The sequence below is a fragment of the Aythya marila genome (genome assembly GCF_965140915.1).
Source record: "Aythya marila genome assembly, contig: HAP1_HAP1_SCAFFOLD_1119, whole genome shotgun sequence".
Classification (NCBI taxonomy): Eukaryota; Metazoa; Chordata; class Aves; order Anseriformes; family Anatidae; genus Aythya; species Aythya marila.
This window is the reverse complement of record NW_028137119.1, coordinates 1,946-14,938: the sequence shown is the minus strand read 5'-3', so window position 1 is coordinate 14,938 and position 12,993 is coordinate 1,946. Positions and strand designations below refer to the sequence as shown.

General features: G+C 57.3%; 2 protein-coding genes across 2 annotated transcripts; both read left to right on the top strand.

The window, feature by feature from the left end:
• Positions 1–491: 491 nt before the first annotated feature.
• LOC309891186 (butyrophilin subfamily 1 member A1-like) lies at positions 492–4,885 on the top strand (the record flags this gene model as incomplete). The annotated part of the gene is made up of 8 exons (XM_082785565.1): positions 492–839; positions 1,409–1,690; positions 1,820–1,924; positions 2,250–2,270; positions 2,810–2,833; positions 2,932–2,952; positions 3,052–3,072; positions 4,257–4,885. Coding segments are annotated over 8 exons (1,451 nt in total), but the record flags the coding sequence as incomplete, so codon positions are not given.
• Positions 4,886–7,621: 2,736 nt separating this feature from the next.
• On the top strand, positions 7,622–12,623 carry LOC309891187 (butyrophilin subfamily 1 member A1-like; the record flags this gene model as incomplete). Its single annotated transcript, XM_082785566.1, has 8 exons — positions 7,622–7,721; positions 8,126–8,473; positions 8,541–8,636; positions 8,956–9,237; positions 9,367–9,471; positions 10,435–10,455; positions 10,549–10,569; positions 11,740–12,623. The coding sequence occupies 8 exons, from the start codon at positions 7,622–7,624 to the stop codon at positions 12,366–12,368; spliced, it is 1,602 nt and encodes a 533-aa protein (XP_082641692.1). The 3' UTR covers positions 12,369–12,623.
• Between the last annotated feature and the right edge of the window lie 370 nt (positions 12,624–12,993).

The window sequence follows — 12,993 nt, the reverse complement described above, 5'->3', positions numbered from 1 at the left end:
CCTGGGGCTGCAGCCACCCCAGCTTCACCGGCCATGCCAGGGTCCTCCTGACTTCCCTCGTCACTCTGCTCCTCCTCCAGCTGGGCTCAGGTAGGATCCTGCAGGGCTGCTGGGGGCTCTCCCCCCTGTGCATGCAGACTTGCTGCTGTGGGGCAGGGGAGCAGCTTTGGGAAAGGGGGGACCCGAGCCCACAGCTCGCCCGTGCTGGGTTTCACTTTCACTTTGGTTCTTTCACGCAATATGGCTGCTGCCTTTCCTGCCCTTTCTGTGTCCTTCACCTGCCCGAATGCTGCAGAGAGGGCTCCCACTCCCAGCACACCTCCTTCTGCACGCCCTCCCTCTCCCTCTCCTGTTGCCCCGGTGGTTTCTCAGGGGACACAGGGGACAAAGCACACACCAGCTCCCGCAAAGCTCGCCCTTTGACACTCACTGCCCCTAAATTTACAATGGCAAAATCTCACCACCTCTCTGTGCCCTTCTCCATTGCCCAGCCCAGCTCACACTGGAGGGACCAGGACACCCTCTCACTGCCACTGTGGGGCAGGATGTCGTGCTGCCCTGCCACTTGTCCCCTCAACGCGATGCTCACAGCTTGGAGGTCAGGTGGATCCGGGACCATATCTCTGAGACAGTGCTCCTCTACCGTAATGGAGAGGACCTGTACGGGGAGCAGATGGAGGCATATGCCAGGAGGACAGAGTTGCTCAGAGATGGTCTCTCTGCTGGAAGCCTGAACTTGCGAATCACGGGGCTGAGACCCTCTGATGATGGCCTGTACGTCTGCACTGTGAGAGATGCTGATGCTTATGACGAAGCCATTGTGGAGCTGGAGGTGTCAGGTTAGTGGCTGGGGTGATGCTGCTAGGGCAGAGTTTACGTGTCCTTTGAATGTTTCAGCTGTTTCACAGCATGGAGCATGCCCATGGATGTGGAGGTAATATTTGAGGAGAGATCTCATTGAATGTTTTTGTCAGTTTTCACTGGTGTCCTTGAAGACAATAATCATAATATTGTGAGGGCACTGGGCACAGGCTGCTGAGCAGCACCTTCGACTGTGTCAGCAATGGGACCAAACAGCACACAGGGAGAGTTGCAGAGTCCTCTGAGCAGCCGGACGTCTGCTTTACTTTTGCTTTCTGTGCTGGGGGAGACCTGAGACGTTTCCTGGAAGCTCAGCACCTGGGTTTTCTGTGTGATTTGGGGCCTCTGGCATTGTGCAGCCCTGCTCTCTGGGTCCGGCACCTACCAGTATGTTTTGGGGGTGAGGGTGTGTGCTCAGAGTGCTTGGTCCCTGAGCCCCTAGGGCCATTGGTGTGCTAGGCTGTGTCTGGCATGGGAGCAGATGGGGTCTTTGTCTTGAAAGGAATCCCTCCCCAACTCAAGCCCCAGCCACACGCTCTTCCCCCAGCCACAGGCGCTGACCCCCACCTCTCCCTGGGGGGCTACGAGGCCGGAGGCGTCCGGGTGCTGTGTCGATCGGCCGGCTGGTACCCACTGCCGCAGCTGCTGTGGAGGGATGCTCGGGGGCAGCACCTGCCCTCGGTCTCCCAGACACATTCCCAGGACCAGGAGGGGTTCTTTGAAATCGAAGGCACCGTCATCATGACCGGGAGCATGGAGGGGCCCTTGTCCTGCATGGTCAGGAGCAGCCGCCTCCAGCAGGAGAGGAAATTTTCCCTGCACATCGCAGGTACAAATGGCACAGCCAGGGTGAGGTGTTCCTGGCCCCTGCACTTGTCCCGACCCAGGAGAAGTCTGGGTCTTGCTCTTCCACCCACGGGCATGAAAATACAGCCCTTTTCCTGGTGCCTTTTCTCAGCTCCCTTCTTCCACAATGCCCAGCCCTGGATGGTGGCTCTGGCTCTGGTCCTGGTGCTTTTGGCTGTGTCCATTGGCCTCGGTGTTTATCTCTTTCGAAAGCAAGGTAAGCTGGCAGCACAGGGATGGAGCGGAGGGAGGTGTTCTGCAGGGACCCCCTTGGGTCTGGAGCGGGGCTGAGCCCTGGCCCAGGGAGGTGAGTAGGAGGAGGAAGGGAATGTTCTCCTGGGGATGCCAAAGGCCTTAGGATGGTCTTGGGCCTCTGCCTTGGGCAACGAAGGCAGGGGAGAAGGCAAGGGGCCTTGGGTGGGAGGCCAGGGAGCATGGCTGCAGCGTGGGGCTGGTGGCAAGGCGCAGCCCCCCTGCACATGTTCCCACCCAGCAACCAAGCTGCTCTGCTCACCACCTCTTCCTCCGCCTTTGCTTTTCAGCGGCACAGAGCCAAGAGCTGGGTGAGTCCTTGCAGTCCCTGCCCCCAGCCCCTGGGGAAGTGGTGTCCCTGCGGGAGGGCCTGGGCCTGGTCTGGGTGGGCTCTGGGGGCTTGTGTGCTGGTGGCTCGGGGGTGCTGGAGGAGCAGCTGGAGCCTGGGGTGGGAGTGGGGAGTGCTGGGGCTGGGGCTGCCCTGGGCACGGGACACGGCCAGGATGGCTGAAAGGAACGGGGATCAAGGTGGGGATGGGGAGCGAGCTGCGGGTCTGCCCCGCTCTGCTCTGACACTTCTGGGACAGGGACGTCCTCCACCCATGTGCATTCACTTCCCTTTGTCTTTTGGCGGCACAGTACAGTGAGCTGCACAAGTGTCTGTCCTTACTGCTACAAGTCTTGCAAAAAGCTGGGCCTTGGTCTTTCTTAGCCTGGTCACTACAAGTCTGGGAGCAAGGTGGTCTGTGCCCATGCATGAGAGCAAAAAAATTTGGGGTCTAGCCATGGCAGCAGCAATGGGGTGAAAGTCTCTCCACTCTGACCATTCATTCCTTTTGCTTTTCTATAGCAGCGAAAAAGGATGCAGAGCTGGGTACGTCTCCTTCCCCAAAGAGAAGGCATTTTGTGTCTTCACACAAGCATACTCCCCTCTGACCTTACATTGCTTTTGTTTTTCTTTTTCTTTTCCAGGGAAACAAGCTGCAGAGATAGGTGATTGTCCATCCCTGAACTGGAAGAATTTGAAGTGTAGACAGTGGGTGAGATTTTTTTTCCCTCTGATCATGCATTCCTTATGCTTTTTTTTTCCAGAGGAAAAAGATGCAAGACTGGGTGAGTCTCTATTCCTTCCCCCAACTGAAGGAATTGGGGGTCTTTGGTTTGTAGCAGTCATTGTTGAGAAACTGACTGCTCTCATCGATGCATTGCTTTTCTATTTTGTTTGTAGATGAACAAGCTGCAGAGCTGGGTAAGTCTCACTCTCCAAACAGAAAAAAAAAAAAAAACAAAAAAACAACGAAAAAAAAGGCATCATAGTGACAGGTATGGAATCAGAAACTATGCCTTCTCATGTTTTCCTTTTCCCTTTCATTTGTAGAAAATCAAGCTGCAGAGCTGCGTAAGTCTCCCGGTGCTGAAGCCCAAGGGCAACACCAAGGCAATGTGCAGGGTTGGGTGGGCAGCTGGGACAGAGCAGCCCAGGGCTGGTCCCTCACCCTGACAGGGGAGTGGGGAGTGCTGGGGCTGGGGCTGCCCTGGGCACGGGACACAGCTGGGGTGGCTGAAAGGAACGGGGATCAAGGTGGGGACTGGGAGCGAGCTGCGGGGCTGCCCTGCTCTGCACTGACCCTTTCAGGAGACAGACATTCTCCAACAATCCTTTATTCACTTTCGTAATGGCTTCAGTGGCACAAAGATAAAAGTTGCGTAAGTGTCTGTCCTTACAGTTCTGCATACAAGAGCATTGTACAAAGCTGGACCACAATGACTATTTATCTAGTCCCACCTCTGATCAAGGCAGTATTTTTCCCTATCATGAGATGTGTTCAGCGTCAACCACTGGCTAAGCAACTCTCCCCTCATGCATTACTTTCATACCCATCGTACATTACTTTCCTTTCCTTTTCAGAGAAACAAGCTGCAGAGCTGGGTGAGTGTCCCCGTGCTTGGGCTGTATGAAATCTCCAAGGCAATGTGCAGGGGAGGGTGGGCAGCTGGGACAGAGCAGCCCAGGGCTGGCCCCTCACCCTGCCCACACCCACTGGGCAACAGCCATGGGCTGTGACCAGCTCTCTCCTCTCCTTACAGCATGGAGAAAGTTTCTGATGTCTCATAATACAGGTAGGTGTGCATTGGGTTGCCCTCTGCACTGCTCCTCCTGCCCTTGCTGGGGCATGGTCAGGAGCCAAGAGGTGCCCCATCTCCTCCCCGTGGGGCAGCTCCTGGACTCGAGCTGGGGAAAGCCTGCCCAGGGCTGAGCTCTGCCCCTGATGGCCTGGCTCCTTCTGTCCCTGCAGTGAAGGTGACCCTGGATCCAGACACGGCTCATCCCTGTCTTGTTGTGTCTCAGGACAAGAGCAGTGTGAGATGGGAAAGTGAATGGCAGCAGGTGCCTGACACACCAGAGAGATTTGACAGTCTGTGCTGCATGCTGGGCTGTGAGGAGTTCAGAGAGGGGAGGCACTGCTGGTTGGTGGAGGTGGAGGGAGAGCATCTAAAGCATTCACGGTGGGCTGTGGGGGTGGCCAGGGCTTCTGTGGAGAGAAAGAAGTGGATCAACATGAGCCCTGAAGAAGGGATCTGGGCTGTGCAGTACTATGAGGGGCAGCTCAAGTCTCTCACATCTCCTCGCACCCCCTTGTCCCTGTCCCCTGTCCCCACAAGGATCTGGGTCTGTCTGGACTGTACCCAGCAGCAGGTGTCTTTTATCAATGCTGACAATGGGGTCGAGATCTTCACTTTCACAGCAGCCTCCTTCAATGGCGAGAGCATCCGCCCCTGGTTGTGGAAAAGGACACAGGGAATTCAGCTGTGCCTGAAGGACAGCACCCCCAAGACACCGTCCCCAGCCCTGGGGGGCTCCTGCCCTTCTCCAGACACTCCTCAAACACCTCTCCTTGATCCTGCAGGAGCAGCACAGGAATGAGGGGCAGTGGGGCCAGGGGCTGCCCTGTGTTCCTCCCTGCTGCTGGAGGAGGGCTGGGATGCTGCAAGCAGGGGCCAGGCCCCTTGCAGCCCCTGGGCTCTGCCCTGCATGCGGCTCCTGTGCTGGGGCACAAGCCCTGCTGGCACCCACGGCTCTCACCCTGCCTCTGAGCCCCAGCGGGCAGCACAGGGGCTGCAGCAGCTCTCCACGCTCCTCTCCCCTCTGCTTGCAGACCCCAGGGCAAGGGATGTGGTCACCGTGTGCTGCTGGCCATTGCAGGCCACCTTTGCCTCCTAGTTCGGGGTTGATCCTTGCTCTGTGCCTGGTGCTGAGCATGAGCAGCCTGTGGGGGCTCTTTGTTCCCTCCTCTGGAGCACATCAAGGCCCAGCAGCAGCAGGACTGTGTCAAATAAAGTTTTGTACAGGAAGATGGAGTCTGGCAGTAGCATTTGCTGGGTGCTTTGTGTCCTGAGGCCTTGCTGCCTGGGAAGGCGTCTTGCAGCAGACCGTCTCCTCACACGCCTTGCCCTGCAGAGCCTTCGCCGTCCTCGTAGCCCTCCCTTGGAGGCTCTCGCACAGTTTCACGCCCTTCGTCTGCTGCGGTGCCCACAGCTGCACGCAGTGCTCGAGGCGAGGTCGCAGCAGGCCGAGCAGAGCGGGACGACCCCTTCCCTTGGCAAGCCAGCAGTGCCGTGCCTGAGGCACCCCAGGGCACTTTGGCGTCCCATGGCATGACCCCACACACCCGCTCCTCTTGGTGAGACACTGTAGGAGTGCATGAGCCTCTGCCCTGTCCCCAGAACACTGCACAGACACCAGCAGGGCTTGTGGAGCATCTTTATTGTCAACACCATGACAATGGGTCTGAGATGGGGCCAAACGGGAGCCAACGGTGCCAGGAGGTGTCCGTCTGGGGGTCCTCAGATGCTGCCTGGGAAAGGGGGGACACACAGGGGGAGAGATGGGATGATTTATGCCTCACAGATGGGGACGGGGATGGGGACACCGTTACCTGCGGGGTAGTTGTCTCCAGGGAGGGGAGTGTAACCTGCGGGGGGGAGAAGAGGAGTGAGCAGAGTCCTTGTCACCCTTGACCACGGCCCCGGCTCTCCCCGTCCGTAGTATGCTGAGCAGAGCGGGACAGATGTACCCCATACTACAGAGCCTTACAGGAGCAGTTGTTGGAGAGCTGCTGCCTGTGGGAAGCCCATGTAAGATCAATTTGGGAAGGACGGCATCCCATGGGAGGAGTTGTGCACTCGGCTGAGGGTTGAAAGCCCTTGCAGGGAGATCTGGACAGACTGGAGAGCTGGGCAATCACCAACTGCATGAAGTTTAACAAAGGCTAGTACCGGGTCCTGCACGTGGGACACAGCAACCCTGGCTCTACGTACAGACTGAGTGATGAGACACTGGAGAGCAACCCTGCAGAGAGGAATCTGGGGGTTTTGGTAGACAGCAAGCTGAGCATGAGCCAGCAGTGTGCCCTAGCAGCCAGGAGGGCCAACTGTATCCTGGGGTGCATCGAGCACGGCATTACTAGTCTGTCAAGGGAAGTGATTGAACTGCTATGCTCTGCGCTGTGCAGCCTCACCTCGAGGACTCTGCAGTTCTGGCCACCACAGTACAAGAAGGATCTGAAACTCTTGGAGAGTGTCCAGAGAAGGGCCACAGACATGGTGAAGGGCCTTGAGGGGAAGATGTATGCCTTCAGCCAGTTCTCTTAGTACTCTGGGATGAATCCCATCAGGGCCTATAGTCTTGTATGCATTCATCTGGAGCAGCAAATCCCACACAAATTCGGGGTTGTTGGGACTTTATCGTTCCTGCAGTCACTGTCCTCCAGCTCAGGGCACCTGGGGTCCCACAGCCCAGTGATGTTGAAGGCAAACAAAGCATTAAACATCTCTGTGAAGTCGATGACCCTGTTGGACCATCCCCATCAAGTAACAGACCAATGCTTTCTCTCATCCTACTTTCACTTTTAAGAGAGTTTAAATAAAAAAAAAAAAAAAAAAGCATTTTATTTCCCCTCACAGTACTGTCCAGCTTCAACTCAAATTGAGCATTGGCCATATTAATTTTCTCCCTACAAAGTCAAAGAGTACCTCTGTAGTCCTTTCATAGTGCCTGACTTCCCTTCTAGCAAACAGGAACTTTCCTTATCCTCCTAAGCTCTTGAAGAAGGTCCCTGCCCATCTGAGCCAACCTTATGCCACGGCTACTTTACTGGAGATGGGAGAGGCACTGACACTTTGCCTTCAGCACCCTGGGCAAAGGGTGGCAGCTCTGGGCTCGGCACCCAGCTGTGCCCTGTTCCCTGCAGCCTCCAATCCTGCTCAGCTCTTCACTGCCATCTCTCCACATTTTCCCATTGCTCACAGTTTGATACCTCCTTGCACGCGTGGAGGTGAACGACCTTAGCCAGTGGCTTTCCCTGGAGGTCTGGAGATGCCCCTGCTGGCATCAAGCACCTCGTGCTTGCCAAAGGCAGCGGACTGGGCAGCCAGCTGCAATGGGATGGTGGTGCCAGCCCTGCAGAGGTCCCCAGACATTGCCCCAGGGGCAGAGCTGCTCCAGGAGGGTTATTGCAGCCAGGAACTGGGCAAAGGTTGGGAAAGTTGGGCGGAGCCTTGTACTTTCTGCAGCTCTGCTGGGTGCCACAAGGGAGATCTATCTTGGCTTGGAGAAAAACCCCTGGGGGGCCACCTGCCCCCTGGGGGACCTCTATCTCCGATGGGGCTCCCCTGGGACTGCAGCCACCCCAGCTTCACCGGCCATGCCAGGGGCCTCCTGACTTCCCTCATCACTCTGCTCCTCCTCCAGCTGGGCTCAGGTAGGATCCTGCGGGGCTGCTGGGGGCTCTCCCCCCTGTGCATGCAGACTTGCTGCTGTGGGACAGGGGAGCAGCTTTGGGAAAGGGGGACCTGACCCACAGCTTGCCCGTGTTGGGTTTCACTTTCACTTTGGTTCTTTGACGCAATATGGCTGCTGCCTTGCTTGCCCTTTCTGTGTCTCCTTCACCCACCCGAATGCAGCAGAGAAGGCTCCCACTCCCAGCATACCTCCTTTTCCTATACGTCCTCCCTGTGTCTCTCCTCTTTCCCTGGTGTTTTCCCACGATACACAAGGGACGCAGCACGCACCAACTCACGCACCGCTCGCCCTTTGACGCTCATTGCCCCTAAATTTACGATGGCAAAATCTCACCTCCTCTCTGTGCCCTTCTCTGTTGCCCAGCCCAGCTCAGAGTGCAGGGACCAAGCCACCCTGTCACTGCCATTCTGGGGCAGGATGTCGTCCTGCCCTGCCACTTGTCCCCTCAACGCGATGCTCGCACCTTGGAGGTCAGGTGGATCCGGGACAGCATCTCTGAGACAGTGCACCACTACCACAATGGAGAGGACCTGTACGGGGAGCAGATGGGGGCATATGCCGGGAGGACAGAGTTGCTCAGAGATGGTCTCCCTGCTGGAAGCCTGGACTTGAGAATTACAGGACTGAGACCCTCTGATGATGGCCAGTACTTCTGCACTGTGGAAGATGCTGATGCTTATGCCGAAACTATTGTGGATCTGGAGGTGTCAGGTTAGTGGCTGGGTTGAGGCATTCAAGGGATGGTGCAGGTGTCCCCGGGTTTGTGTGTCCAACCCAGGACCCGGTCCCATCATCATGGCCATCTACGTGGCCTTTCGAACAGTAGAGTGTGATGAGGCTTCTCCTCTGTCAGTGAGCACTTGTCCAGCAAGAAGTACACCTGTGCCCTTGCAGGCTTTTTATTGAGAAAGAGCTGCATGAATGCAATGATTTAATTCAGTCTCAGGGACCCTCGTTGAACTCCATCCCCATGCTGTTGTGTGGGCAGTGGGCACAGGTTGCTGATCAGGACCTTCAGCTGTGCCAACAATAGGTGTGGGTTAGGGGTGAGAGTGGCTCCGTGGAGTGCCTGGTCCCTGAGCCCCTGTGACCATGGCTGTCCTGGGCTGTGTCTGGCATGGGAGTAGATGGGGTCTTTGCCTTGAAATGAATCCCTCCCCAGGTCAAGCCCCAGCCACACGCTCTTCCCCCAGCCACAGGCGCTGACCCCCACCTCTCCCTGGGGGGCTACGAGGACAGAGGAGTCCGGGTGCTGTGTCGATCGGCCGGCTGGTACCCGCTGCCGCAGCTGCTGTGGACGGATGCTCGCGGGCAGCACCTGCCCTCGGTCTCCCAGACACATTCCCAGGACCAGGAGGGGCTCTTTGAAATTGAAGGCGCTGTCATCGTGACCGGGAGCGTGGAGGGGCCCTTGTCCTGTGTGGTCAGGAGCAGCCGTCTCCAGCAGGAGCGGGAATCATCCCTGCACATCGCAGGTACAAATGGCACAGCCAGGGTGAGGTGTTCCTGGCCCCTGCACTTGTCCTGACCCAGGAGAAGTCTGGGTCTTCCTTTTCTAATCCCAGCCACGTAAACGCAGCCCTTTTCCTGGTGCCTTTTCTCAGCTCCCTTCTTCCACAACGCCCAGCCCTGGATGGTGGCTCTGGCTCTGGTCCTGGTGCTTTTGGCTGTGTCCATTGGCCTCGGTGTTTATCTCTTTCGAAAGCAAGGTAAGCTGGCAGCACAGGGATGGAGCGCAGGGAGGTGTTCTGCTGGGACCCCCCTGGGTCTGGAGCGGGGCTGAGCCCTGGCCCAGGGAGGTGCGTAGGAGGAGGAAGGGAATGTTCTCCTGGGGATGCCAAAGGCCTTAGGATCGTCTTGGGTGGGAGGCCAGGGAGCATGGCTGCAGCGTGGGGCTGGTGGCAAGGCGCAGCCCCCCTGCACATGTTCCCACCCAGCAACCAAGCTGCTCTGCTCACCACCTCTTCCTCCGCCTTTGCTTTTCAGCGGCACAGAGCCGAGAGCTGGGTGAGTCCTTGCAGTCCCTACCCCCAGCCCCTGGGAACTGGTGTCCGTGCGGGAGGGCCTGGTCTGGGTGGGCTCTGGGGGCTTGTGTGCTGGTGGCTCGGGGGTGCTGGAGGAGCAGCTGGAGCCTGGGGTGGGAGTGGGGAGTGCTGGGGCTGGGGCTGCCCTGGGCACGGGACAAGGGACAGGGCCGGGATGGCTGAAAGGAACGGGGATCAAGGTGGGGACGGGGAGCGAGCTGCGGGACTGCCCCGCTCTGCACTGACGCTTCTGGGACAGGGACATCCTCCATCCATCCCCATTCACTTCCCCTCGTGTTTTGGTGGCACAGTGCAGAGAGCTGCACAACTGTCTGTCCTTGCTGCTACAAGTCTTGCAAAATGCTGGGCCTCAGTCCTTGTTAGTCTGGTCACTACAAGTCTGGGAGCAAGGTGGTCTGTGCACATGCATGACAGCAAAAAAAAATTTGGGGTCTAGCCATCTAGCCATGGAAGCAGGAATGGGGTGAAAGTCTCTCCACTCTGACCATTCATTCCTTTTGCTTTTCTATATCAGCCAAAAAGGATGCAAAGCTGGGGAAGTCTCCTTCCCCAAGGAGAATTCATTTGGTGTCTTCCCATGGGCATACTCCCCTCTGACCGTACATTGCTTTTCTCTTTCTTTTCCAGTGCAACAAGCTGCAGAGATAGGTGAGTGTCCATCCATGAACTGAAAGAATTTGTGGTATAGACATGGGATGAGAAGTTTTTCCCTCTGATCATGTATTCCTTATGCTTTTCCAGAAGAAAAAGCTGCAAGACTGGGTGAGTCTCTCTTTCCCTGCACCCTCCCCCCAGGACTGAAGGAACTTGGGGGCATTCCTTTGTAGCAGCCACATGATAAGAACCTGACTCCTCTCATCAATGCATTGCTCTTATATTCCTTTTCAGAGGAACAAGCTGCAGAGCTGGGTGAGTGTCCTCATCCTTGAGCCCCAAGGCAACACGAAGGCGATGTGCAGGGAAGGGTGGGCAGCTGGGACAGAGCAGCCAGAGCTGGACCCTCACAGGGGAGCGGGGAGTGCAGGGGCTGGGGGTGCCCTGGGCATGGGACACAGCCGGGATGGCTGAAAAGAACAGGGATCAAGGTGGGGACTGGGAGCGAGCTGCAGGGCTGCCCCGCTCTGCACTGATGCTTCTGGACAGGGACGTACTCCACCCATCCCTATTCAATTCCACTTGCCTTTTCGTGGCACGGTGCAGAGAGCTGCACAAGTGTCTGTCCTTAATGCTCCACGTGCTCAAGCCTTGCTCAAAGCTGGGTCTTGCTCCCTGTTAGTCTGGTCCCTCCCAGTCCGAGAGCAAGACTGTCTGTGCCCATTCACCAGGGCAAAGAACTTTGGGGTCTAGCCATGGAATTAGTCATGGAATTTGAAGCACTCCTCTCTGATCATGCATTGCTTTTGCTTTCCTTTTCCAGTGAGAAAAGATGCAAGGATGGGTAAGACTATCTTAATGAACCCAAAGAGTTGGCACCTTTCCATGGCAACAGCCATGGGCTGAGCAACTCCCCTCTCATCATGCCTTGCTTTTCTCTTCCTTTTCCAGCGGAACAAGCTGCAGAGCTCAGTGAGTGTCACAGAGCTTGGGCTCTGACATCTCCAAGGCGATGTTCAGGGGAGGGTGGGCAGCTGGGACAGAGCAGCCCAGGGCTGGCTCCTCACCCTGCCCACACACACTGGGCACCAGCCATGGGCTGTTACCAGCTCTCCCCTCTCCTTCCAGCATGGAGAAGGTCTCTATTGCCTCATAATAGAGGTACGTCTGCACTGGGTTTCTCCATGAGGTACTCCTCCTGCCCTTGCTGGGGCATGTTGAGGAGCCAAGAGGTGCCCCATCTCCTGTCCCGTGGGGCAGCTCCTGGCCCCGAGCTGGGGAAAGCCTGCCCAGGGCTGAGCTCTGCCCCTGATGGCCTGGCTCCTTCTGTCCCTGCAGTGAAGGTGACCCTGGATCCGCGCACGGCTCATCCCATGCTTGTTGTGTCTAAGGACAACTGCAGTGTGAGACGAGAAACTGAACAGCAGCAGGTTCCTGACACACCAGAGAGATTTGACGATAGTTGCTGCGTGCTGGGCCGTGAGATGTTCAGAGAGGGGAGGCACTGCTGGTTGGTGGAGGTGGAGGGAGAGCGGCTAAAGGATTCAGGGTGGGCTATGGGGGTGGCCAGGGCATCTCTGGAGAGAAAGAAGTGGATCAACATGAGCCCCAGAGAAGGCATTTGGGCAGTGCAGTACTATAATGATCATCTCAAGTCTCTCACATGGCCTCGCACTCCCTTGTCCCTGTCCCCTGTCCCCACAAGGATCTGGGTCTGTCTGGACTGTACCCAGCAGCAGGTGTCTTTTATCAATGCTGACAATGCGGTCCAGATCTTCACTTTCACAGCAGCCTCCTTCAATGGGGAGAGCATCCGCCCCTGGTTCTGGCTATGGACAGAGGGAATTCAGCTGTGCCTGAGGGACAGCACGCCCAAGACCCTGTCCCCAGCCCTGGGGGGCTCCTGCCCTTCTCCAGCCACTCCTGCATCACCTCTCCTTGGTCCTGCAGGAGCAGCACAGGAATGAGGGGCAGTGGGGCCAGGGGCTCTCTTGTGTTCCTCCCTGCTGCTGGAGGAGGGCTGGGATGCTGCAAGCAGGAGCCAGGCCCCTTGCAGACCCTGGGCTCTGCCCTGCACGCGGCTCCTGTGCTGGGGCAAAAGCCCTGCTGGCACCCACGGCTCTCACCCTGCCTCTGAGCCCCAGCGGGCAGCACAGGGGCTGCAGCAGCTCTCCACACTCCTCTCCCCTCTGCTTGCACTGCTTGCAGACCCCAGGGCAAGGGATGTGGTCACTGTGTGCTGCCAGCCATTGCAGGCCACCTTTGCCTCCTAGGTTGGGTTGATCTTTGATTTGTGCCTGGTGCTGAGCATGAGCAGCCTGTGGGGGCTCTTTGTTCCCTCCTCTGGAGCACATCAAGGCCCAGCAGCAGCAGGACTGTGGCAAATAAAGTTTTGTACAGGAAGATGGAGTCTGGCAGTGGCATTTCTTGGTTGCTTTGTGTCCTGAGGCTTTGCTGCCTTGAAGGCGTCTTGCAGCAGACCTCTCCTTGGTGTTGGTCCTGGGAGTCAGAGCCAGGAGGAACCAAAGCGCCAACTGCCCCTTGGTTCTCCATCTGTTCCCTGGCACCCCCTTTTCCCATCTGGGTCATTGC